This window comes from Lathamus discolor, chromosome Z (genome assembly GCF_037157495.1).
Source record: "Lathamus discolor isolate bLatDis1 chromosome Z, bLatDis1.hap1, whole genome shotgun sequence".
NCBI lineage: Eukaryota > Metazoa > Chordata > Aves > Psittaciformes > Psittacidae > Lathamus > Lathamus discolor.
This window is the reverse complement of record NC_088909.1, coordinates 34,649,621-34,675,856: the sequence shown is the minus strand read 5'-3', so window position 1 is coordinate 34,675,856 and position 26,236 is coordinate 34,649,621. Positions and strand designations below refer to the sequence as shown.

The 26,236-nt window shown below is 39.5% G+C and overlaps 2 protein-coding genes across 3 annotated transcripts in view; both read right to left on the bottom strand.

Annotated features, from left to right (window-relative positions):
- Nucleotides 1-2,201, bottom strand: part of ACOT12 (acyl-CoA thioesterase 12) — a 35,301-nt gene extending 33,100 nt beyond the window's left edge. The window contains exon 1 of the mRNA XM_065661700.1: nt 2,000-2,201. Within this exon, the coding sequence (XP_065517772.1) occupies nt 2,000-2,135 (136 nt within the window). The 5' untranslated portion in view covers nt 2,136-2,201. The remainder of the gene's footprint in view (nt 1-1,999) is intronic.
- An 8,054-nt stretch (nt 2,202-10,255) lies between these two features.
- Nucleotides 10,256-26,236, bottom strand: part of SSBP2 (single stranded DNA binding protein 2) — a 172,383-nt gene continuing 156,402 nt past the window's right edge. For both annotated transcript variants that reach the window (XM_065661183.1, XM_065661184.1), the window contains 2 exons: nt 22,238-22,336; nt 10,256-19,459 (listed from right to left, as the gene is read on the bottom strand). In XM_065661183.1, the coding sequence (XP_065517255.1) occupies nt 19,430-19,459; nt 22,238-22,336 (129 nt within the window). In that variant the 3' untranslated portion in view covers nt 10,256-19,429. The remainder of the gene's footprint in view (nt 19,460-22,237; nt 22,337-26,236) is intronic.

Here is a 26,236-nt window from a genome sequence, read left to right as displayed (position 1 = left end):
AAGAATTTAAAAAAAAAAATCAAACCTGCTTATTTATTTTAAAATGATTTTACCAAAATTTGAATTGCATTTTTCATCTCCCTAGGATGCATTTGACTATGAAAAACAATGCACTCTATTTGTATTAATTATGAAAGTTAATCTGGAAGAGATAAACATCTTTACTGTTAATATTTAATAGGCCAATAGTTACCTTTTTACAGCAAGTTATTGTGATGTATTATTTACCTGACCATAGCAGCCAGAGTTCCAATTCAGAGGCTAAATCTCCTCTGGGGCACACTAGGAGCTGTATAAACACAGGGAAGCCCTGCTCCAAAAATTTCCCCGAGTAGAAGGCAAAAGAGAGGACTAGCATTAAAGCTAGAAAACAGCACTGCACAACACGCAGGAGTCCTCACACCAAACAGTCCAGTATTTTTAGTGAGCATCTAAAGCAAACACTTAGAGGAACTGGAGGATGGTGCACAAGTTGCATCACTATGTGAGGAGTTGCCTTTGAAAATACAAGGGTAAAAAACATAAAGGCACTTACTAGAAACGCAGCAAACTTGGATGACAGGGAAGAGGTCACAGATGACCAGGAGGGTGGATGTGTCACTGCGACAGGTAATATAAGATGATGAGTAAGTGATAGTTATAAATAGCCTCAAAAGTGAGGAAGAAGCCAGCCATATAGTGGCTGCAGCACACCTAAAGCAGCAGGGTATGAAAATGAAAGGAGGAAGGTGCAAATCCCAGGCACTTGCAACTGCACCAGCTGGCACTAATGAGAGTGAGAGATGGTAAAGCCAAACAAATCTCTGCCCGGCATGTTGAGTTTTGCTGTGACGCAAAAAGTAAACTAAGGAAAGAATATGTTGAGATCCCCTTGTGTGCCACAGAATTAACCCTACAGCATGAATGACTGCTACCCTAAGCCTAACCAAGTAAAAGCAATTACGAAAGTGAGCTGTGGTGGCAGATTCACAGCTGATGAAGATCATCACAGCTTAAATAAGGTCCAAGGGAGCAAGGATGAGCTGCTGTAGCAGCTGGGGCTCTGCCACTTCGGAGCAGGGGCTTGAGTTCAAGGCTTGTGGAAATAGCTCAGTCCCTCCACAGAGAGCACTGTTACAGGTTTAATCACTGAAGGGCTGAAACCAAATGGTTCTGTGCTAGAATAAAAAAATACATGATCATATTGTGAAGTTGGTACATGCCAGATACATTATCATGTGGGACAAGTTCTCCAGGATCCAGACTCTTTCTGCAGAGGTCGAGTGGCACTGCGCAGAGAGCTCACCGTGGTCACTGCATCACAGTGAGACTGGAGCTCTCCAAGCACACCCGGTATTCTTCGCAAGACTCGTTATGGGCTGCTGATGTACGCAGCTGTACTTGGAAACGGCGTTCACTGGCAGCAGAGACGGCAGAGACTTGGGTTTTCTTTTTGCTCCCAAAAGTGGCTTTTGCTTCTGCAAGTTAGCCGAGGAGATTTAAAAAGTTTTCTAAGCTGAGCTACACAAGACACAGAGTGCTCTGCCTGTGGGTTGGATTTGTGGTTGTTTATGTTGCGTATTGGTTTCTTTTTTTCCAACCTGTGTGCCAGTGTTTTTAAATGAATACTTTTCTTTCTTCCAGTGTTTTTCTTTTGTCCATCCTTTTTTTCCCCTCAGCTGCTGTGGTCTTTAATTCCCGCCCTAGCCGCCTGTCACCCGCTGAGATCTGACACTCCTCTCTAGCTCTACGAGCTTTCTCACTCCCCTAACGCCTGTTCCTAATCTAAACCCCACATCTCACATGCTTCCCGCGACTTAAACTTTCCCTCAGCCCTCCCCTCAGCCCTCCCAAGGGCAAAATTCCACCTCCTCCTCGCCTGTCACGGGCAAATACGGGGACGGGGCTACCGGCTTTCTAGCAAGACGCTGTCCCCACACAGCCGGCGAGCTCGAGGCGCACTCCTGAAGGGAGCCGGGGAGCCCTGAAGCGACGCTCCCGCCCGCCGCAGTCCCTCTACCTGCGAGGCAGGCAGTGGCGTCCATCCACTTGAGCAGCTGCCCAGCGCTCAGCTCGCCGCGGTGGTCGGCATGGGCCGGGAACACGGTCTGGCACATGCAAACACCGCCGCACTCCGCCGCCCCGCGCCCCTCCATGGCGCCGCGGGTCAGAGCGGCAGGGGCGGCCGAGGCTCCCGGCGCCCGCGGAGGAACAGCACTGCCCCGGCTCCTGCGCTGCCCAGCGGGCTGGGGCGGGGCCGGCCCAGGGCTGAAGCGGAGTCGCCGCCTCCGGCGGGGGCCGAGCCGCGCCGCTGCGGGCAAACGGGGAGCCCCGCGCGGCTGGCGGCCCCGCGAAGCGAGCGTGGTCCCGCAGGGGCGATGAGGGCGGCCCCGTTCGGGCCCCGCGGCTCCTCATGTGCTGCAGCCAGGAGCCTGCGCGGGGGCTGCCGGCGGGCCTTGGTGCGCGCTCTGCCGCTGACATTTTTATAATCGCGCTCGGATTTGTTTTATTTTTGCCTTTCCCCGTCACCAGCCTGAGAGCCCGGCAGACAGTCCCAGAGTAGACACGTTCCCAGCTCCAAATGCGGAAGGTGCCGTGGCCTGGTGGACCCCTGCCACTGCCGGTACAGATGTTTTGACACATTGGTGGCCATGGCCTGGTCACTTACTCCTGGAGGAGTTAACTGGAAACCTCATAGAGGCTCCTTCTCTTACCTGGCGCTCTTCACACGGTTGGTGACATACTGCAGGATGTTGACACTTTTGCAAACCGTGAAAATGCAAGCACTGCTGAGGAATCATAGAATCGTAGCATGGTTTGGGTTGGAAGGGACCATAAAGCTCATCCAGTTCCAGCCCTCTGCTACAGGCAGGGACACCTTCCACTAGAGGAGGTTGCTCCAAGCCCTGTCCAGCCTGGCCTTGAGTAGGGAAGGAGTTGGAAGAATAGAGCAATTGCTTTCAAATCAGTTAGGAAAGTTGGTATTTGACTACTGCCACTCATAACTGCTGTTGAAAGCTCAACCATGTGAAGAAGGCAGCTTGGAGATGCTCACTGCTTGGGCTCGTCAGCTGTGAAGGCAAGGCTGGTCGGTGGAGCAGGCATGCTGCTTTGACATAGCAGTATGTAACTTGTAAATAGTCTTTGATGAAAGACTCCAAAGCTTGTATTTGACTCTGTGCTATTTTCAGCCCCTTAGGTATTGTAAATAGCATGGTTTTCAACATAGCAGCAAAACTATTTGTAGGCTTTCCTTACAGCCTTTCCTCTTTTTACCATTGAACTATGACTTGTTACCTACCGTTCCAATGACAGGCTTCCCACATTTATTAAAAACATACAGCAGTGAATTTATATAATGAATATATGTTCATTTAAACATTGCTGAAGAACCAGCTTTAACCCAGAACAGCCAGGAAAATCTGAATTTCAACCAATCTGCCTCACCAAGATAAGAGTTTCCCAGTGCAGTAGTGATTTTCTTCCCACATGGCCTGTTACTGTCATTGCACTACAGCAAGATCTCTGTTTCCTTGTCACATACTCTTAGCGACCGACAGGATTGTTGTGCCATCACAGTAGTTACATTGCAGAGAAAAATCAGCATGCTATGCTAGTCTCTAGATTTATTTCTATTCTGTTGCTTCAGGAAATACGTCTGTACTGATTTCTCTTTCCTTTTTTGACTGGCTTCACTGCAGGCAAGGCGTTCTCAGAAGTGGCAGTGGCATACCTCAGTCTTGCTGCCTGAACAGGATTTCTAAACAGTATGCACCCAGAATTTTCTCCTGACTTGCCTGCTCAGTCCAGATGACAAAACCTCAGGTATCAACTTCTCACACCATGGATCCTGGATGTCAGAAGGAAGAGTCTTTAGAGAGAACTAAACATTTTCCTATTAAAAAAAAAAAACCACAAACCAAACCAAAACAAGCGAAAAACAAAACCAGAAACTTGTGTTTTGCCTTCCTAGGCCAGTAGTTTGTAAATGTGTTTTCAGATTTACCTTGTCCTGCTCATTGACCAGGCTTTCTCAAAGATAGTGCTTATTTTTCATTTCTTTCACAGGTAACTTTAACCTCCATTTCACATAGTCCCAGTGATCAGTGTTTGGCCTATAATATATCTGTTATCTGCTGTAAGATTAGGTTTTACAGAGCTGTTAGTATCATAGAGATTTAAAAGTCAAATCTCAATCTACTCACATCTGAAACTTTCTGAATTGTGTGGAGGAGTACGTGCTTGGGACGAGCGATCAGCAGACCTCTCTTGGGCTGTATGGAGGAGTTGTGCAGAAGCAGAAAAGGTAGCCTCTAGTTTCTGCTGGGGTAAGGGAAATCTGGTATTTGAGAAACATACATTTCTAAGGGAAGGATGTCATTCAAAATATGTCCGGTAGAAGCAGGAGCTGCACTTCCAAAACAGGAATGGCCTCCCAGGATCCAAATGAACAATGCATATGGTTTACACTGCTTTGGACACTTGGCAAAAACACCTGGAGAGTGAAGTGATGAACTTGCAGCCTAAAATGTCCTTTTCCCAGGAAAGCCTCAGCTTTTGTAAGCTGCATTTCTCCTACCATCCAGCTCCTCTTCTTGGACCCTGCCAGCTGAGTTAACAGACTAATGCGAGTCTTCCAGTTGTCTTCAGTGACTCCTTTCTCTGCAGTCATTATACATACTCCTTTAGCTTCACAGTCGCCACTGTAGTAACACTATTTAACATCCTTCAATGTATTTGTCCTCAGAAGATACTTGCAACGTCTGTATTGTTCTCCTTTCACAACTGAAAAATTACAGAAATTCAATTACTGGCCCAAGTAATTTAATTTCTCCCAGAAGAGAATCTGTGCTTTTCAATGGTTTTGAGTTGAAAAGTACCTTTTGTGGCACAGTAGCATGTACCACAACTTCTGGCATCACCACCAGCTGAAGGTAGCTGGACCAGCACTATGTGGCTTAGGCAGTCTTTGGGAAGCATCTTTGTGAACCATCAGATTTCTCATTATTGATGGCTACTGTGAACAAATGGTTAAAGGTACATGGAGGATGCCTTACATCCAAACCCATACATCACTCAGTCACCAGCTTTGCTGAAATTGTTATTGTGAAATGAGAACTGGTGGTGGATTAGCTTTAAAAGTTTGGTTAACCAACTAAGAAATTGACATCCCTTCAGCACTGTTGCTTGCTAATGCAGTTATAAAAAGTTTTTGTCAATAAATGATTCCCACTTAATGGCCTGAGGCTTCTCCTGCTGAACTGAAATCATAAAAACAGCAGCAACAACAGGTGCAGTACTGTTTTAAATAAAGCGAAAAAACCAGAATGGATATTAGGTTATACTCTCCTAATAACATGCATTTGTAATTAATTGAAGCAACGTAATTTAAAAAGATTTGTGCAGCACAGCAGCGTATCTCATGAGCACTGTGAAGAACAAGACACAGTGCAATGCCTGAAGAGGAGCTGTGCCAGAATAGGTAAGGTATTTTATTAATAAAAGATGAGCTCAGTATTAGATGTGATTAAATCTTCTGTAAAGTCATCAGAGCTAGCAAGTACTGCAGCAGCCAGCCAGCTAGCAGCCACGTAGCTAATAGTGTAACTGATCCAGACTTGCATTTCATCCGAGCTAGAATTTATCCTGAGAAATAGTGTTGAACAGGGGGGTAGCAAAGAATCAAAATTATCTACAGAAGCCCATCAGCTAGAGTTAGTTTTTATGTTTCTACCAAAATTTCTTCTATATTTAAATAGATGTATGCATGACTAGAGAGCTTTAGTGTTCCCTGGAAAATAAGAGACTAATGTGCTAATTGTGATACTATTAACACCTTCACAATCTCTTCTTACCAATAGAGTCAGCAGCTACAAGACATAACTCCAAAATGGATCTTTTTGGTGATGTTTTAAATACAGATGTCAGTTACTGCAGTAAATCAACTACACTGTAGAGCTGTGTATCTTTGTGGACTGTGTATCTCCATATTCTTGAAACAGAGGTATTACTCCGTGAAGTTATGTTTCAGATTTGTATGGTTCTTTCATAACCCTAGTTATTCATGGGAAGAAAAAAGGGGGGGGGGGGGGGTGGGGGGGTGTTGACACAGCTTGTGAAAATACAACTAATTCTTGTAAAATGAAACTTTATTCTAAAATGTATCCAAAATTGCAAGACACGAGCACCATTAAACAGATAAATAGACATATATTTATGTACAGAGAGCATCAAACACAGAACAATTGTTAATATAATTCTTATACCATTTTAATGAGTATCCATCAATAAAACTTTACAATTTAAAGAAGACTTTTCAGTTGCAAAACAGTTGTAAAATCAGATGTATAAATTATGTTTACTACAATTGCAATAACAGAAGCAAAGTAAAATACAAAAATAATAATCAATACTGCAAATTTAAATACAAAACCCAAAGTAATGCTGCACAGGTACATATGTACACTGGATGAATTCATGCAGCTAGGCAGTGCAACAAATTAACTGCTGAGTTTAACTTATCACAAATGGAACAACGATGTTGGCAAACAGAAGAAAATACATTTTTGTAATAAATCATAGTGCATTTTGAAGTTAGACGTTATAAAATGATTGTTGAGTGATACACTTCTAAAATTCCCCATGTGATCTGAGATTCCCCAACTCCTCTCCTGCAAAATAAAATACAAATGAAAAAAGCTAAAAAAAAAAAAAAAAACCCACAAAACCCCACTGTAGTACAGAGTCTGATCTGCTGGTACCATCTTGATTTTATTTTTTTAAATTCTTGGTATCAGACTTGTTTGCAAGTGTCCATGTCCACAGAGACATGTATTACTCCTTGCTACCACATGTAAATCTTCATGCTCCAATGCTATCTCTATAAACTGAATCACACAGGATGCTTAGACTGCACTGGTTCAAAGAGACACAGCTGAGCCTTGAAAAAAAGAACTCTGGAATCCCTGTGAAGTACAGAGAGAGAGAGAGTAAAATGGAAGGTAGAGAGGTCTTGTTATTCTTGAAGCTCCTATCCCCAATTGCTTTAATTACATAAACACAGATAACATAAGAGGATTTTTATGGCTTGGATGGAATTTCTGCTGATTTACTGGGCAAGTGCAAGGCCCTTTCACAGTGCAGAAGGCTACAGAGTGTTTTGGTTGGCGAAAGGAAGCCTCAGGTGACCACGTAGAAAAATACTTCTGTGGTGAAAACAAGAAACAAAATCAAAACAGAACTCCTTGAAAACTGATTTCTTGTGTAACTGCAATACCAAAACATGGCTGTTCACCTTTCAGTGCTGTGTTGGCTGAACATGTAGATATAACTGAGGTTCATACCTCATTGAATATTACTGGTTAAGTGTCAAAATTAAATGAGATACAATTACACACTCCTTAAAATCTTAGAAGTGATAAGCACGCTCAGTGTCTTTACTAGGAAGTTACTGCTAAAATGCTACATTTCTTTGCTGAGAAGACATGAATATACAGCAGTCTGTAAACTACTGTAGAGTTTATCCCTGCATCCTTTGTGCACCAAAACCCCCTTTCAAGCCATCACTAACTTTCAAGTTAATGGGAATTTTGAACAAAAAAGAGATGCAGAAAAACACTTGTATTGGGTAAACCATGTAGCAGTTTATACAGCAGCATTTCTAAATTTCCAGCATGCAAGTACGTGTCAAGAGAATGGCTAAGAGACGGCATGCACTGCAGTGACATGTCATTGTGCTTATGTCTGGTAAGTATCCTATGGCATTTTCACTCTGGGAAAACATAAAGATTAGCCCCAGAAGATTCAAAACAGCCAGCATGAATGAAGCCATCAGCTCCTGTTTTGAAAGTAAATATTTGTATTTGTAGTAAAGAACACTCCAAGAGGGAAGAAGTTAGTCTACTTGTAGCTTATAGATACTGAAGCTGAAGAGAATTACAAAGGCACGATACAAGCCTGTATTTGTTGTAAATTTTATATGTTCATATATTTTTGCTCATACCACCTTGAGATACTGAATGGCAAAATAGTAACTGAAGATGCTAGTGTTAATGTTAAGTACTAAAAATAAATGACTGCTGGAGAAGACACATTTCTACTTTTCCTGGGTGGTGAGCTTGCTCACCTTCCCTCCGTTAGATGACAATACCCATCAAGATACTCAAGAACATGGTGATCCACTGAGAAAACCAGATGAATGTCAGACAACAGACAGAATGGCTTTATCCATCTGAAAAGTTGTTAAAAAGTGAAAAGTGGCTGCCACAGCAGTTTTCCCCAATGCAACTGTTTACCAGTGGCCCAGAATTCACCGAGAGCCCACAGTCAGTCACTGGAAATTCACACCCATCTTCACGCAGAGATGAGGCTAAGATAATCCATGAACGTAAAGTTTTGGTCAAGTTCAGCACTCAAAATATTGAACAAGAGAGCAGGGATTGTACTAGCATATCGTAAAAAAAAAATCCTCAATTCTTCTATTCATAGCTACACCAGATGTGTATAATTTTCAACACAGAATGACTTACAACTTGGGAAATAAAGCAAATCTATCAATACCACTCCTGTGAAAACTCACAAAAAAAATTACACCCACTTTTGTGTGATGAAGTTATATAGCAACTTCAGCCGCTGTCTCAGGCCCAGCTGTGAGAATGTGGACTCTTCATAAAGGTGACAAGGTGCAATTTTTAATCTTCAACTGTTCCTCAGCTTTCAGCAAGAATCGGTACAACTGCTCTTATGATTTCGTACCAGCCGTTAATGAAGAAATGTAATCAAGTTAAACTAGAATAACGTAGATGTTAAGTGAAAGCCTGAGGTGGAACCTGCTATAAATTTACTTTGCTAACCCACAGTAACACTGATGCAAAGATCTCCTCGTTTCCAAACCAGCATTTGAAGTCATGTAGATGTACTGAATGTTTAGAAAAAATCCCCACCATAAACTGCCATTACTACCTGTATTCTCACAGCCCTAACTGAGGATCTTCTAGATTTATTCCTTAAAGCTCCCAGGAAAAGAATCTTTAGCCATCCCAAGAAATGTATGAACATTAGTATCTTTGTTACAATCTCACAGGGCTTAATTTAAAAGCATCATATGCTATGCCTGGTGTTGATTCATCTGTGCAATGGTTTTGTCCTGTGTTGTTTTCAGTGAATGAATCAGTGGAGGCAAAGAGTGAGAGTGCGACTGATACAGGGATGTGAAAAAAAATAAAGCCTTGGATTCATTCCACCTAATTGTAGGCAGTTAAAAGCATGCAGGTTTCACCAGTGGAGAGGGAAATCTTCCAGAGGCATATCCTCTTCTGTTCCACCTCTGACTTACAGAATAGACATGACATAGACTAGTAACTTTTAGGCAGCTGAAATTAAGGTAGAATGAATCGGGCCACAGTTTGGAGCAGAAACATGCCTGATGTGGTAGAATGTATTACCATTACAAAACACAGCCTGTCAGCCTTGTCTGAGGCTCCAAACCAGATACACTTTTTGGTTAGTGACCCACACAATCCTTGCAAGCTCACCAGTCTTGCACGTATCTTTCAAAAGATAAAACAGTGAGACTTGATTTTATGACCTTGGTTTTATGAGCTGGGCAGTGTGTTGGACCTTTCATCAACAGACTACTGCCCTTCTGAACCCATCTCAGGGGCTGCTTTTAAATGTTTCACATAAGGTCTGGAGAAGTTTACAGTTGGAGTGGTTACTCATCCCAATTATCATTACACTATCATTAATGTAAATCAAATCAACACACACACATGTCAGTGTATTTATGATGTTGTGGAAATTTTTTATCTCTATGCTTTTGAGCAATTTTGGCGTGCATGTGTTCACTCTCTATAGTAAATGCTGAAAGTGAAGCACACACTGAGGAGAAATACAGGTGTTCAGAAATACACAGAATTTGTGAGACCCCCAGTATTATCAGTATTAATGCTTAAGGTCAGAGGCAGTTATCAAGTTTTAAATGTATTTTCTATGTTAATATTTATATTGACAAATTTAATTTGTGCTGGTTTGGAAAACTGCTGAGGTTTTCTTTACTTCCAGAGACTGGAGTGTGAACATTAGTTTCATTTCTGATATTGAAAGTCATTCTTTTTCTAAAATACACCTGCCTAATCATTCAAATGTGACCTGCAAATACTTGAGATTATGGGACTGGGATTCCCGTGTTGTGTTTTTTTAAAGGGCTGAAATAATCAGTAGAAACTTTTTTTTTTTTTTTAATATTAGAAATAGAGGGATTTATCTACACACTGGCTTGGAAGCATCAGGAACATTTATTGAAAGTACTCAGTGTGAAAGGGTGAAGGTGCAAAGTCATTAACAAAGACTGCCTTTATTCAAAATATTAACCTACACATTTAAACAATCAATAAAAACATGTAAAACACAGATTTTAAAATAATCAAAGTAATTATCCCCTTCAACTTTCCCACTTTTTTCACTTTTCTCATTATTGTCTTTCAGTCTAGACAGGACTTGAATTTCAGAAACCAGCAAAGAACACACACACATTTTCAGGTCTTTGTTGTATATCATAAAATAGTAATAAAAAATAATCCAGGGTCCAAGAATTCGGATTATTTTTCTATCTCCATAAACAGACAAAGAATTAAATTCTCCTTAAAACACTGCCACACATAAAACCCATGGTGGCTGGGGACAAGGACACAATACAAAGGCAGTGCTTTATCCCTTGCATACCCTTAGAGGTGGGTTTCTGTCCTGGCACTGATGCAGTTAAAAAGCACACACTGCATATCCGGCATGGAGCCACGAAATGTGCTAACCTGCAGCTGCCTGTTGTCTGCTAAAATCCAGCCCCCCAAAGGGTATGAGCTGGGTTGAATTCTCTTACATTTAATATTCCTGCAAATGGCTTATATATCTGCTGTTTGTAATAAATTCTGAAACCACTAAGCGTGCTTAACAAACCTATATGTGAACAGCAAGTTTTGAGGAGAGAACAAGTACTGTTGTAGTATAAAATACACATGGCTGTACAATCAAACGCCACCTCTTGCTTCAAAACAATTTACAGTAGTAAGCAATGGTGACAAGGCTTCTTACACAAAACCTACAGGAATTTACAGAATATGCATGGATCACTGAGGTTATAATGCCAGCAGTAGACTACACAGAGTATCTTGTGCAATGTGAACAAAGTTGACAATAGTTTACCAATGCTTTAAGTAATTCACATAAATATGCTAACCCACCAGCTATCAAACCCTCCTCCTCTTCCCACCATAGACAAGTGTTTGCCAGATGCATATACAGCAATCCATAGAAAAAATCTATTTGTTTTTGTGTTTTTAGGCAAACATGCACGAAACAGATGCACTGCAACATTTTTGCAAGGGGATACTTGCCACAAAAAAAGCCCTCAAAATTGGTCTCTAAGCATATACAGCATTTTAATTCACGCTTCTCAAATAGCCACTACAAGGCTAAAAAGTTTATTTTATGGATAATAAAAATTTACTTGCTTCTCAACTAACAGAAAGCTCCAGCTTCCACATTACTCATGCCACTCTTCCATGTCTGTATTTTAGCCTTAGTTTAGGAACTTGTATTCCCTTCCTTAACCGTCAATGTACTCATTAATGTAAATTAATGTAACCATTAATGTAAATCAAATCAAAGTTACAAGTTAATCAGAAAAATTAAAATAGACTGGGGAACAACTTATAGTTGCTTTTGAACATGATGTTTATTGATAACAATTTAGCAAGCACGGCTTTGCTTTTCTGCTAAGCTGTTGGACACGCTCTATGCTCCTGTTACAGATGGACTTTGACACCCATTGGAAGGGCATTCGCACTTTGCTCATCTGTAACAAAAGGTGTGGCTGGTGGATAGCGCAGCCTCTGGTCCACAACCTGCCTGAATCAAAAAGACCAGCCTTTCTGCTGGGCATTACAGACTCTGCAGGATCAGGATGCACCTCTGCTTTAAAAAAGAAAGCAGCTATTGAACCCTAGCTACCAGTTTTGCTGATAACAAGCTTGTTACCAGTAATGTACTTCCCAAGCTATGCCAGTAAAAACTCTATTTCAATTACAGATAATGTTTGGATTTTATTTCCTTCCAGTCTGCACACTGAATATCAGCTTTTCTTTCAAGCTACCCTGCGTCATTGCTGGAAAACATCTTGTCTAATGTGAGTCTGTGAGAGGCTAACTTTCCTAATCCTGAACAGTAAGAGCTCTCAGGATGCTGCACTGCCACTCCACATTTCTTGTTATGCTCAACGTCTCTAATGAAATAAACTCTCTGTAGTAGGGCTTTAGATAGAGATTTGAGTAACTTTCTGTACATTTATTGGATCTTATTTTTGTGCAGAGATCTGGGACAGTACATTTAATAGGAAAATCCAAATAAGAGAGAAAAAAACAAGAAGATGAAACAACAGAAATGAAACCTACAAATATCCAGTTCATCCAGTTGATAATTTGGCTCCTCAAGGATTGGAGCAGTTGTTCCATAGCAATAATTCTTCCCATCAAAAGCGATTGCTGATGATTTCACTCTATAGGGACAAACATAGGTTTGGCCATGGTTATTGTTATAATTCCCTCCTAATCTGAGGAACTGTATATATCTCTGTAACAGACCAAACTCTAAATTGTATGGTCTATTTCCTGGTACACCCAGGGTATTGAGAAAAGGCATCACCTTTCAAAAATCCCCATGTTTTGTGCTGATTCTCTATGAAAACTGCTGCTAAACTGCCAGAGTTTTCTCTAAGCAAAATTATTCTTCTTGTCTCAGCATTGTAAAGTCTTGAAGGATCCCCATACCTAACTGCAAGAAGAATTGTCAAAGTTCTCAAGAGAACAGCGAGGTAGCATACGAATACCTTGTTTCTGAGCACACATCTGGTGGGTATTAATTGCCAGTCCTTAATTACTAGACCCTGTGAACAAGCCTGCTTGACCACTCGGTTACTCTTCTGAGAGATACAACCACAGAACCCTGCACAGCTAAGGGGCACCCTGAATCCCCCATGAGATACTGTGAAAACACGCAATAGATAAATAAAATTACATTTGTGAATTGGGCTCTTAAAAAAGCACACATTAAGCAATCCACTTTTGGGGGTGTGGAAGGAGCTTTCAACATAAAAGTCCGGCTGTAACTAGGCAGTAAATTTTGTTTTGATCTGTTTTTCCCAAACCCACATCTTTCAACGTATATCTATGATGCTGAATTCAAATAAATTTTCCTCAGTTTCTTTTTCACATAGAAATTAAATAGTGGCTATAAAGTGACCATTTCAAATTATAACTGAAAATTTCATTTTTATTAAAGGTGAAAACATGTACCCAAGAAAACCCTTATACATTTTTATGGCAAGTTTTCCCATTACATGAGAGGCTTTCTTACACATTTTAAGCTTAAACTGAGAGAACACTGACCAAACAGAAGTTTGGATTAAAATTGCAAAGCTGTTAGCTATGTTGAGGGAAACTATGGCTGCACAAATGAAAACAAGATGGAAGGACAAGTTCACAAAAATAACTCATGTAGTAGTGAGCATCGCTCTAATAAAATAAGAAACAGAAGAAAGCCAAATCTGTTCTGCATATCAGTACTACCAATACATAAACATGGTCCTGCATTGGTAGAATCTTTAAAATAATGTCTGCGTAGGGAAGACTAAATTTGAGCTTCTAGACTGTTCACGCTCAAGTATGGTTATAGCGTATTAGCAGTCCCACTTTCCTGAAGGATACTGCCTGTATTCTGAAATCTAGTTAAAATTAACCAAGTGCAGGCTTAATTTCAAACAAATCTGCCCGTGTTTTCAGGATCAGAGTTTCAATGTGCTGAACAGATGATTTGTTACTGTATTTTTTTTTCTTCCCAAGATAACAACACTGGCAGCCAATATGCACGCATGCACTCAAAGCAGTATTTCAGATAAGGACCTTTTCTTGGTTTTGTTTTTGTTTTTTTTTTTTCAGGTTGAGACATCAATTTCGTAATTTCAACAGACCCCCTATATTTTGCTTTGTGTATTCAGTTTACACATCTGCCAAATGTCACACCTCAGATAAATTACATATTTCATCCAGATCAGGGTGAAATCCTACCAAAAAAATGTCCTTATGTGACTGGTTTCATCTGTTTCAGCAGGACAATTGGCATGAGCAGCAGCTTACAGGGCTGTCAGGAAAGTAGAAGCCGCACACAGTAACATTTAAATCTAACTCATTCATTTCTGAGTGCACTGAATCTTTATAGTTGTTTCACATCATTAAATCCTGAATTAGATCCTTAAGTGTGATCACTCTGAAGAGAAATGAGCTGTCTCTGTTGGAAGAGTATTTTTGAGTTTTATTTGAAATATGTGCTTTTGTCAGGATTCTCATCCTTTGGGCCTGACCAAACCCAAGTGGGTTTGGGACAGGAGCCACAGCATTTCATCACTTACAGTGAATGAAAGAAAAATAAATTTACCTGCACTAATATCTATTTATTTTTTTTCTTTTTCATCGTTAAGCTCCATTTTACGTACTCAAAATGCAAATGTGTAGGGTCAGATCTTGGAAGACTCTAGTCCTTATTTAGCCACCACAACAAAAAAGAATCAAAGCTGACTAGGAACAGGAGATTACACTTAAAAATAATTAACTGAGCTGAGAAATAGGAATTGCTGCAATATGTATCAGCTGAAAATTCATTTTGACTGGCAAAGGGAAAAAGAAGAGTAAAATGTTCAACACTGAATACTGGAACAGCTGGTCCCTCATTAAATTACCCATCTAATTCCAAATCATCTTTACAGGCAGTATTTCATTTGCAAGCCACAGAACAGGGGAAAATTCAAATGATTTCTAGCCAGTTCAAGAAGCTGTCCTTTTGACACATGAATTGCTAGACTGTTCCCTTTTTCTCAGTTTGAATTAGTTGAAATAAATAAAGAGCCTACGTATTTATTGTTGTGTATCCCCACTGCAAGGGAAAACAACAGCTGGATATCCTGGGACACGGGGCATTTTATTCTACATTGAGGCAAGCAGGCTGGTAAAGTCTGAAAGCTGTTGCCATCTCTGAGTGTGTGATCCACTGGTGGTCTGGGCTCTGCAACCAGAAGGATTTCCAAACAAAAATGGCAAATCTGGCCTCAGCCACAGGCTGATGGACGATCCTCTGAACTGGGCACTGTCACTCTCAGATGCCCTCAAGTCAAGTTGAGGCGCATTTATGTCACTGGGCAGCACATCAAAGACTCAGTGTTATTGAATGTTATTGCCATGTTTTTTACACACACCAAACTCACTGTACAGTGGAGGGGGGAACACAAGAGTGCAACTGCATTTCTTCCTCATGCTCCTGCAACTAAGAAAACAATATAACCCCTACATGCAAATATCCAATATTTTTTTAATGTGCATGTCAAGCCACATGCTTTACATGTGATTCACGCGGCTGCTTCTTTGCCCTAAATCTGGTTCTTGCCTACACAAGAATTAGACATGGAGATAAAATCTGAGTGAGAACACTCCTTTTCATAAGCTTATGACGCAGATAAAATTTCACTATGAAATTCACAAGTGAATCCTAATTTCAGCTGATTTGTACAAGGACAGACAATTTGCCAGAGTTCTCACAGTATGAGACATCCATTACTCCCTATTTCTGCTTTCATCACTTCCGTTCTTAATTCTTCATCAGGTTTCATCACTTCTGTTCTTAAAAAGCCTTACTTAGACTTTGCCTGAAAGAACCATTTACAAGACCATGATCTATTTATTACTGTATTAATAAAGAGAAATCTACATAAAAATCAAGTGTAGAGAAAATATCCTGTATCACTTAAAATAGAATTCCTCCTAGAGCTGGACAAGTTCTGACATCAGTAATGCTGTTGTGTAATAAAAGGTATAAATGAGCACTTAACGTTACACACTGGTATCTAACGTATTAGAAATGTAAGTGGGAGTAAGTTAATGCATGAAAACAGTCTTTCCACATTAATGCTCTACATATGTTGCAAATCCAACAAGGATTTATAACCAAAAGAAATAAAAGAAGTGAACAAGCAAGGAACTCTATGCATATTAGAAAAAAAACCCCAAACCAAACCAACACACAAAGGGACACCAATAATCTTTAAAGCTGAGTATTTATCACATAAGACTGCTTTCTTATAGTTCAGCTGCAGAAAACTATGTATGGTATTATCACCTGGGCTTGCCAATGCACATATAAGTAACTCTACTCATGTACATAAGCGTAAGGGTGTAAGCATCCGCTACAGAAAGCAAGACAATTAGGTTTCATTATATCTGATTAAAATTCTAGCAATTAAGATACGCGAGATTAAGAGAATTCAAGGAGATTTTCCAAATCTATAATTCTGCGGGCTTGCACATCTTTTGTTCCCCCAGTCTGTGGGACTATGTATGGATGAGAGGTGCTGGACATACCTAGTAACTAGCAGTGAAGGACAGGCTACAGGAAGAGGGGCCTGATCCTGTTCATTTTGAAGCCAGGAATGTATTTACCCAGATTAACACTGCAGGAAGTGTAACAGTATTACAAATGCTTTGATCTGTATAAATGGTTTGGAAAAGAAATGGAAAGAGGAAACAAAGACATGAAGGCAGTAAGAAAAAATTGTACAGAAAGGACTTTGAACAAGCCACAGAAAAAAACGCATGTGCCTGAAAAGGTATTTTCTATATAAACTAGGGTAAGATATTTCTAAAATACTACTCAGTATGTGCTGGCAGTTGCATTTAAGGTGCTTCTCTGAAGAGGTTTAATTTAATGGTCAGACTTTCATCCTGAACAGGTGCCTATAAGCTAAAAAACTACAGACAAAGCAAAATTCAGAAAGAAGGGAAACAAAATCAAGACTCTTGATTAATCTAAAACCTTACTCTGATTAATAACGCTACAGCGGCACATACTCTGTCTTTTAAGAGAGCCCTGATACTGTCAGGTGGTCACTGGACACACTGCTTGCCTGCTGGAGCTCCAGCTTGGCACAGGACAGCACAGGGGCTTCCTGGAGATACAGAACAGACCCCACACGCATTCAGCGGTGTAAGATCTCGCTCTGGGGCACACTTAGTGCATGAATGGGCTTTGGCACTTGATGCATAGTCCAGGTGTATCCTTTTATCTTAGTCCAGTGGTAAGTGACCACCTGGCTGGGCACAAAAGTCCTTCTTGGAAGACTACCATGGATAATACAGGCGTCAAATGCAGGCTGCAAGGACACCTGGAGTCTGCAGTGCACTGGGGACACAGCCACTGAAATCAGTGGTATCAGCCACAACAGCAAACGATCTGAGGAAATTAGATCTGTTTTTTGTGGTTTTCTGATTCCAATCAATAGCAGGGGCTTCTAGCATCTTTTGGGACAGCAACAGAGTGTTTTACAAAGATAAGCAGATGAATGCAACCTTCATAATCACTGGGAATTAAGTCCACAAAATCATGTAATGACTAACTAGTTTATGTTTACAACAAATCAAACTAGTTATTATCACTTAAAAGTGATGCTGCCAAAATCTTTGATATTTTAAGATAATTTTAAGCCTCCAAGAGTTTCACCTAAGAGTGTAAAAAGTGTTACACCTTTTTATTTTCATATATTATATATAATATTCATATTAGACACATATAATATATGTAAATAAAAATGACCTAGGAGATTGTAGTATTCCTTGCACACTCCATTGTGTGCAGCTGCTGTCACAAGGAGTCCATTACATGCCCTTCCTTATCATAAGTTCATGAAAAAAAAGTCCTTGCAAGCCTTCACAGCCATAGCACATCTCAGAACTGCTCCTCCGATGTAAGCGGCTCTTCTACATGCAAAGTCTAAGGAGGAGACTTTGTTATTTGTCTGTGGCATGAACTTCTGTTCAGCCTCTTCCTGGCCTCATTGCTGCTCATCAACCTTTTGATCACTACACAACTGAAAACTTTTGTTTTCTTGGGGAAGCTGGAAGTAATTTAAGAACTACATGTGCCATAACCTTGGTTTTAGAACTTTGCCTGAAGAGAGAGACATGCGATTGCTTCCAGAAACATTTCCTTTAAGACCATATACCCTTTCTCCATTCTGTCCTCAGCTTTCATGTCTAATATAGGCTGACCTCCTTATAAAATGGCCCACACCATATTTTCTCTTCTATTCATGGCAAAAGTGAGACCCTCACAAGGCCAGCAGTCATAAAAAGTTTACTGCCTCATTTTGGCTGGGTCAAAAAAAAAAAAAAAAAAAGAAGAGAAGAAAAAGGCTGTTTTCTGAGAATTGAGGGAATTATTTCTGGTAATGTGATGAAAAATACACACCCAAATAGTATGGTGACCTGATTTTCTGAATGGGCTTGGGAAATGCTGTTTATAGTAGGATTGTTACCATCTGGTTGAGAATCAGTGAAAATGGGAAAACATAATTGATAGAAACGATTTTGGTGATAAGGACTCTAACTGCACAACCACTCCTATGGAAGATCATGCTAAATACAAAACTCATTACCAAGGGCAGAAGAAGCCCTCGCTTTTTATTGCTAGATTCTATAGCAATTGGAGCTCACTTATAACCTTAACTCAGTAACCTTATAGTACTCTATATAAACTGAGAATCTTGTATCAAATTCAGGCTTCCATTTAAAATAGATATTGCAGATATTAGGCTTCAATTAAAGAAGAAAAATAACCCTCAGTGCTTCTTTTTTTTTAAAGGCAAAGTATAAAAAAAAATCCCCAAACTAAGTGAAAATTATTAAATTTCTCAAAAAAATTTAACTTGAGCTTTCTTCTATTTCTTGAGACAGTACAATTTGTAATTCACAGGGTAACTGGTATCAAACACAAGTTAATGAAAGCTCTTATAAGCAATTTTATTCCTATCTATAATGGCAGACATTAACAAAATCAGAAGAATTTATCATTTGAGTTCACCATAAAAAATAACTTATAAAGCAGTGACATATGCAACATAAAACAGTTCAGGAGGGGAGAGGGAAAGCAAATTTTAATAATTAAAATGTAAACGTGGAAAAAAAAGGAATAAAAGTCCCTACTTCTCATTTCTAGTTAAGATGTCATGTAATAATATTTTACAATGTCCTGCAGGTCTATGTATGTATGTGTGTATTTCTGTATCACACAGACATACATATATGTCAACCCACACATGTACATACACAGATAATTGTTTGCAGTTCCATCTTGGGCAGTTCTCTTTAATGCCACTCTTTATGGTTATCTCACTCATGTTTGGGACCCACTTTCTTGACAAAACGGGGGAGATGGTATGAAAAAAAAAAATAAAGGTGGGTCTGATTGTGTCTGAGATCCTTTTGTTAAACTGTACACTGGGACGAATAATTTTCTTCTGCAGTAGCTCTCTGAAGAGGGCCAACTCACTGTGGTCTTCATGGCGAGACTTGTTAACGGATCACACACTCATTGTCATGCTAGGGGAGTACTGGAAAAAGAGGAATCCACATTTTAACAACCATTTTTCCCGCCCCCCTCCCCCTCCCAGGTAACTAAACCCAGTTCTGGACCACAGCAACAGGTTCACATGTCAGTGTGCTCTTTGAACTTCCTCCTAAAGTTGTCCTGTAGCCTGAGGCTGTAGTTCAATTTGTGGTATTATAACTTCTGTGATACTTCTCTCATTATGCAAAAGTACAGCTATTGCTGATAAAGTCAACTTTCTTGACGAGTGTTTTGATCATACCTGGGTAGCGTGACGAACCAATACCTCACTGATGCTTTCCACACATTTTCCTGGTCAGTGTTGGATACTGGGGGGATTTAACTTATCTCAAGAAGACCAGTTGTATTTATGGTTAGCTGAACCACATAAATATTTTGGAGAGCTTTTTATTACTTTATGGGAAGAAAGGAGTAAAGGTATGTAAGACTGGAATTAAACTAGGCTTTTGGTCTGCATTATTCTGTATGACCAATTTTAGGAGGCAAACTGAATCAAGGATCAGTGGTCATTCTCCTTTATGTGAAACAAAAATTCAGTCACCACATTACGTTATTACTGTAACACAAATTGAACTGCAGCCCTTATACAAGCTATAGTTTCCCTCAAGTTAGCAGTACTTCATCACAGTAATCAATGGGACACCACAATGCCTAGAAGAAGTGTGTATCTATATGCCTAATTTGTTTTAAAATTGAAAACTGCAGACTGCAGCAACACTTAATTTGGCCTAAAGTCTTCCAAGTAAAGGAAAATATTCAAATGCAAGTATTAGCATTATGAAAACTGATATAAGAAACAGAAAGATAAATTTGCCTTTGCAAGAACAGATATGCAATAATAGTCCTGCCAAAGCTAGATTTTCAAGCTGTCCATTTCCAAGCAAGCATATTACAAAAAAAGCATCTTGGATAGGTCTTCCCAGTCATGTAAACTATATAGAATGGACTATTTCGGTACGGTAATGGACTACTTAGGTAAAGTCTATTTATGCCTTGTCATGTCTCTGATGTTTTGACTGCTTTAGGGATACGCCAACATGTCCTGCCAAGCAAAAGAACATGCTTATCTTTAGCCACAGAGACCAGCTCAAATGCTTAAAGCAAAGCCTATGTTTAAGTGATTTCCTGTACTGAGCCAGAGTATCCTTATTTGGATAAGGAATCAAAAGATAGCTAAATGCGTCTGTGATTTTTAACTTACTATTAGCCAAGCACTGTTCCCCACCCCCAACCAAAACTCTTGGTGAACAGCAAATTTGCATGAGAAAGACTTCATAATAATGCCTACTCTAAGTAGCCAAGTAATAAAATACAAATCAGAAAGCAAAACAGTTCCCAAGGACTACAATGTGACTCATGTTAGAAAGGAACCCATACCTAAATGCACGTGGCATGTATAATATGTGCGTTGTAGTCATATATCTCATGTAAAACCTTGGGAAAACTGAGTCTCAGGTTCTTCCAGGTGGGTAAACAACATCTAGGTGCACCTAGAATCCAGGAAGTGTCTGACAAAACTGATCTACTTTTGAGTACAACTGATGTCCTTCTTTCCATGACCTTAGTCTGCTAAACTGGCCTGCCTGCTGATCAGACTGCCTGCCCTCAGCACAAGCAAAGTATGCCAAATTGAGAGTCAAGGATTACATTTAATGGAGGTTCTACGATGACTGTTTTTTTTGGCAGATGTTGAAACATCAGCCTTTTTGAGTTGTAAAAAACATTTTTCTTGAATACTCCACAGAGTCGAAACATGTGAACATGTGCCCTCGCTATGAAGACATCAACAGCTATCATGCAGAAAGTCTGCCTCTTCACTAGGTTAAAAAAGCAAACCCATCTACACGCCCAGTCTGATTCCCATTAAATTTGCCTTGAAATTCAACTGTTTTGTGATCGGACAGTTTACTTGTCATAATATCTGAGTTGAAGTTCACCACTCCACAGTTAATGAAGTTGCGCTCACTTTGGGCAGCAGTGATTTCAGATAATAATAGAAGTGTTGAAGTCACTCAGCACTTCTGAAAAATCTGGTCACTCCTATTTAGGAACCTAAATGTGGATTTAGAAACGCAGCTTCAGACACGAGTATGAAAACACCATGGGCTTGCTCTGTAATGTAGTTTATACCACATGTTGCTGCCTCAAGCATTCTTCATTTCAAAAAGCCTGAATGAACACTAGAGGGAACCTTTGCTTTTTCTGCCTCTAACAGGACACTGCATCTTTGCAACATGAGACCTGCCCATGCTCTGATCATATCCTTCAGTGAAAATCCTGTTCCCAAAGACATTCCCTACAAAACGCTTTGTTTACGAGTTGAAGGCTGGGCAGCTACACATTGAAAACACTCAGGTGTAAGGATCTGTTGACTATGTGTATTTAGGCTGCTAGGATATTGCCTAACACCCATTGTGCACTACTGAATATGTGGTGCATAATTATTACTGTTTAACAGATATTTCAGTGATAACTGACCTCTTAATCTGGAAATTTCTGTAGAAAATCTAAACTTGCCACATTTTCCTGTTTCAGCTCAACTTCTAGCAGTCTTTTGCACAATGTTTTGGCAAATCCATAAATACTATAATTTTAGAACCTAATAAGAACGTGAGGCACAGTACTGCATTAGAAATAACTACAAAACTGTTTGTTATTGCTGTATTTTTTTCTTTTTTTTGAACACAACTACAGAGCTAAAGTTTCACAAAGTAAAAGGAAATAACAAAACAAACAAGAAAACAGGTAAAGAAATACTTACGCTCTCACTCTGGAAAGGGTTGAGGAAGTTTCCACCCATCTCACTGTCATCTCTGGGAGTGCCAGGCTGATTACTCATGCTCATATTACTGGGAGAGTTCTGTTAAATAAGATTTTAAAACACAGATTAAGTGTCGAAGATTGCAGTCATTTCCCAGCTTCACCAAGTGTGCCAAAGGCACACTTTACATGATACTGTAGTGCACTAAAATGCACTATGTAATGCACTGGGATTTTCAAAGACAAAAAATAAGCCTCTGCAGGGTTCTGCATGATTTGGTCACTAATTTTAGCCTGTAAACTAATGCTTCCTAATGACCTAAAGCAAGAATTATTTACCTGCAATTCTTGCTTTCAAGTTATAGCCAGCATCTTCTAAAATCAGGAAGGTTCCAATAGCTGCATCAGGATACAAGCCAGTTCTGTCACTACATTAAATCATGTGGTCAAATGCAGTGAAGTCTATGAGTGTGTGCCTTTACATACATGACTTAGAAATACGTGCTTAAAGGTAGACCTATGGATGGATCTGGTCTACACAGACCTTCACAAAGGCCTGTGTCTGCGGTCTTTCCTCATAGTGTTCATGGTTTATTGAAATACAGTCTCACAAGTAGTTCACAAGTGGTGTTCAAGCAGTAAACCTCTGAACACAGCTAACACACAGCATTCCTAGGTAAAAGAGTTAGCAAGAGTCTTTCAGACAAAAGATTCCTGAGTAACAGCTGGATGCTGGACTGGGCTCACAAACGCTTTCACAGGAGGGGCTGCACTTTTGCCATTTGCTTGCACACAGCTTAATACGACAGCATTTTAAGCAACATTTTCAGTCTGTAGGTGTGACTGACATACTAATAAATAATAGCAATATACACACTCATGAAGATATAATTCCTTTTTTCATTTGGTTTGCTGGTTTTTTTTTCCCTTACAGAAGTGCAGAACCACCTTTGCAATGTTCAGCAAATGCTTTCAGGATTCAGTTATTTAAAGAAAGGGTGAAACAACGTAACTGTCACAGAAATTATTCTGAGTCAATAGCCAGTACATGATTATTGTAGGCACTACAATTAGGTGTTTTTAGAAAGTTGATTGGTGGTACCCTACCATGCCTGGAGCATAGGCATTCTCTTTCCATCACTGTTAAGATTCCTACTTATAGATGATTCATGATGGAAAAGGAGCAGTCAGGGAAACTGGGGAGTGAAGTCACGAACGTCAGCACGAAACATTTACATCTATCACAGTTCTTCTGTTTTTCTTTTGATCCAGAAAACTGAAGGCAATATTGCTGTTGAGATTTTACTTACACAAATGCAAATCTAGCATGTCATAATAAATTCAACACAAACCTAGTGCAGTCAATGGGCAAACTAACAAAATGTAACTCCAAGTATTGAACTTGATCGAAATGACGAAATCATCATGGCTGTAAGAATCCTAAGTGAATTTGTCCTCTTTTTCTTATGTTACCTCAATTATAATCCTCTATGCTACATCTGCTAGCACACAGATTTCTTAAAAAAAACCCAAAAACAAAAAACCCCCCAAAAAACCCCCAAACAAACCAAACTTTGAAAATACCTGCATGCAGTCTTCAATTAGTGTAACTAAATCTGCAATAGGTCAAACTTTGAATGAAAAATTGGAAACATTAAAGAAAGATAAAGTCCCCTTCATTCCTTGGCACTTCCCTTAGAACTACAAAGGCTCTCTCTACTCTAAAGATGTACACTGGAGTGCTCACTGAATAGAAAAGGGGATGGCGTAGTTATGACTTCTGCATGCTCTTCTTTCACCATATTCCCCTGAGGGAAGATGACCATTCTCAGTCTGAATGGCCAAGTATGTATATGAGTTCATCATGGCGTATTTATTTTCACTTATAGGTTAAATATAAAATTAATTACACAACTGACATGCAAACATAACTTGTTTATTAGCATCTGAAAGACAGCTTCTAATGCTGGGGCAAAACCCCTGACCCAAGCCTTTTGCTTTCTTCAGCCTAGTTCACTGCTTCTCAAACTGATCCCCAGATCTCCAGAAATCACTGGGCAACAACAACACATCCATCAAAGACAAGTAAAAGCCTAACTAGCTGATTAACATCAGAAAATTAAGTTTCCTATTCAGTGAAGTTAGTACTGCAGATATTTTGGGATCCACAGCTTGAAAAATGTTGAAAATACCGCTTTGGTTCAACCACAGCTGCTGTACCTTAAGCAGGAATTAATTCAGGGAAGTCTGGTTGCCTGCGTTATGCAAAACGTCATACTATACAGTTTCAGTCCTTTCTCACCTTAAAATCTCTGAATATAAAGTTTAAAACTCACTAAGGCCTTGTCGCATTTATTTTATGTGATATTTCCACACTTTTGTTCATTCCTGGGGGATTTACCCCTGTTTTATCTTGCTCTGTGTAGTGCAAAGCTTTGAAATTCTGCAGTTGCTGGAGTACACCAGCCCCAAAGGTTCAAATTCCTGACATAAACACTCCTGTAGCAACTTCTCTGGGCTGCTTTTATGGCCAGTATGGTGTCTAGCCTTGTAGCACTAGCTGGGTTTCTCCAAAGCAAGAATGTCTTTGATGCCTGTACAAATTTTATGGGCACTTCAAGTATCACTAGTTATTAATGTTTATTTAATATGCATCATTTCAGCTCATTTACTTCTCCCATCTCAATCTACGTCACAAAATCATGTTTTGACGTTCAGCCAATTACAATAAAATCTTCTCTAGAAAAAAATAGCTCTGAAATCTGTGAGAGGTACTGATTCTACCAAGACTGAGTTGATTTTCTTAAGCTCTTGGGAATGTATCATCTGCTCTTCTAATATATGTTTTACTCCAGTGACGCCCTGTGCCTGGACTTGAGCATCACACACTGCAAGCTATATTAACTTTAGTGAACAATGCCCATCACTGGAACAGCATTTTTCTATTAGTATTTTGAAAAAGACATGCATCAAACATTATTTCCTTGAGTTATTTATTAAGGTTAACAAATTACAAGACTTCCAGATAAATTTGGATCCAAGTTTTTGGAGCTCCTGATATTTGTATTAGCACATAGACTGATACTTAATACCAGTGAGTTGAGCACTGGCTGTTAAAAATAACCCTATGGCAAGCTAATGGAAATGTTTTGGGGTTTTGCCTTAAAAAATGCTGCAGTTTGCAATAAAGATAGTGAAGAAAAGATACGGGTATTGATTTAAAACATGCTGTATGGTTATAAACTTATTGGAGGCTTTTACTGAATCCATCACTGCACATCTAAGCACAGCACAACTAAGGCAATACTGTCATTTCAATCCATCATTTTGCAGAGCCTGAAAATGTTATAGATAAAAAATGCACAAATATACCGGATAGCTCCCTCACAGGAGCAGCAATGGCCTCAGACACATCCTGCATGCAGCTATTAAAAGGTATTATGCAGATATTAAAAGGTCACTTTATCAATACCAAATAAGCTCATGAATTCCTATATTAATAATGATCACATATGTAGTAGTATGTGACACATTCAAGCACAGTACTATTTTTGTTGATGCAAAACCACTTCAAGTTAAATTTGCATTCATTTCCAACTCTTTAATGGTTATGCTATCAAAATAGTACTTCTTCTGAAACTACTTCTTATTCTGGCTTTTAGGAACTTATATTAATGATTAAGATTGCCTTACAGAAGTGACAAAAGCAATCATGCAGTGCACAAATGTAACACCCTGACATTTCCCCAAATTTACATTTAAATAGAATAGATTATTAAAACTACATTCATTTGTCTTAACAGTATGGAAGATTATAACATGATCAATCAGATTATGAACTGGACATAATTAATCACATTCATTAATACACATTATTAAGCAGTAGGGAACAAGTCTACTTATACTCCCCATTTATTATGTTGTTACTGAATTTTCAATTAATAGTGATGCTGTCTGCATAGCTTCCAAAGAGCTGACAAGCAGAAAAAAAAATGTAGAT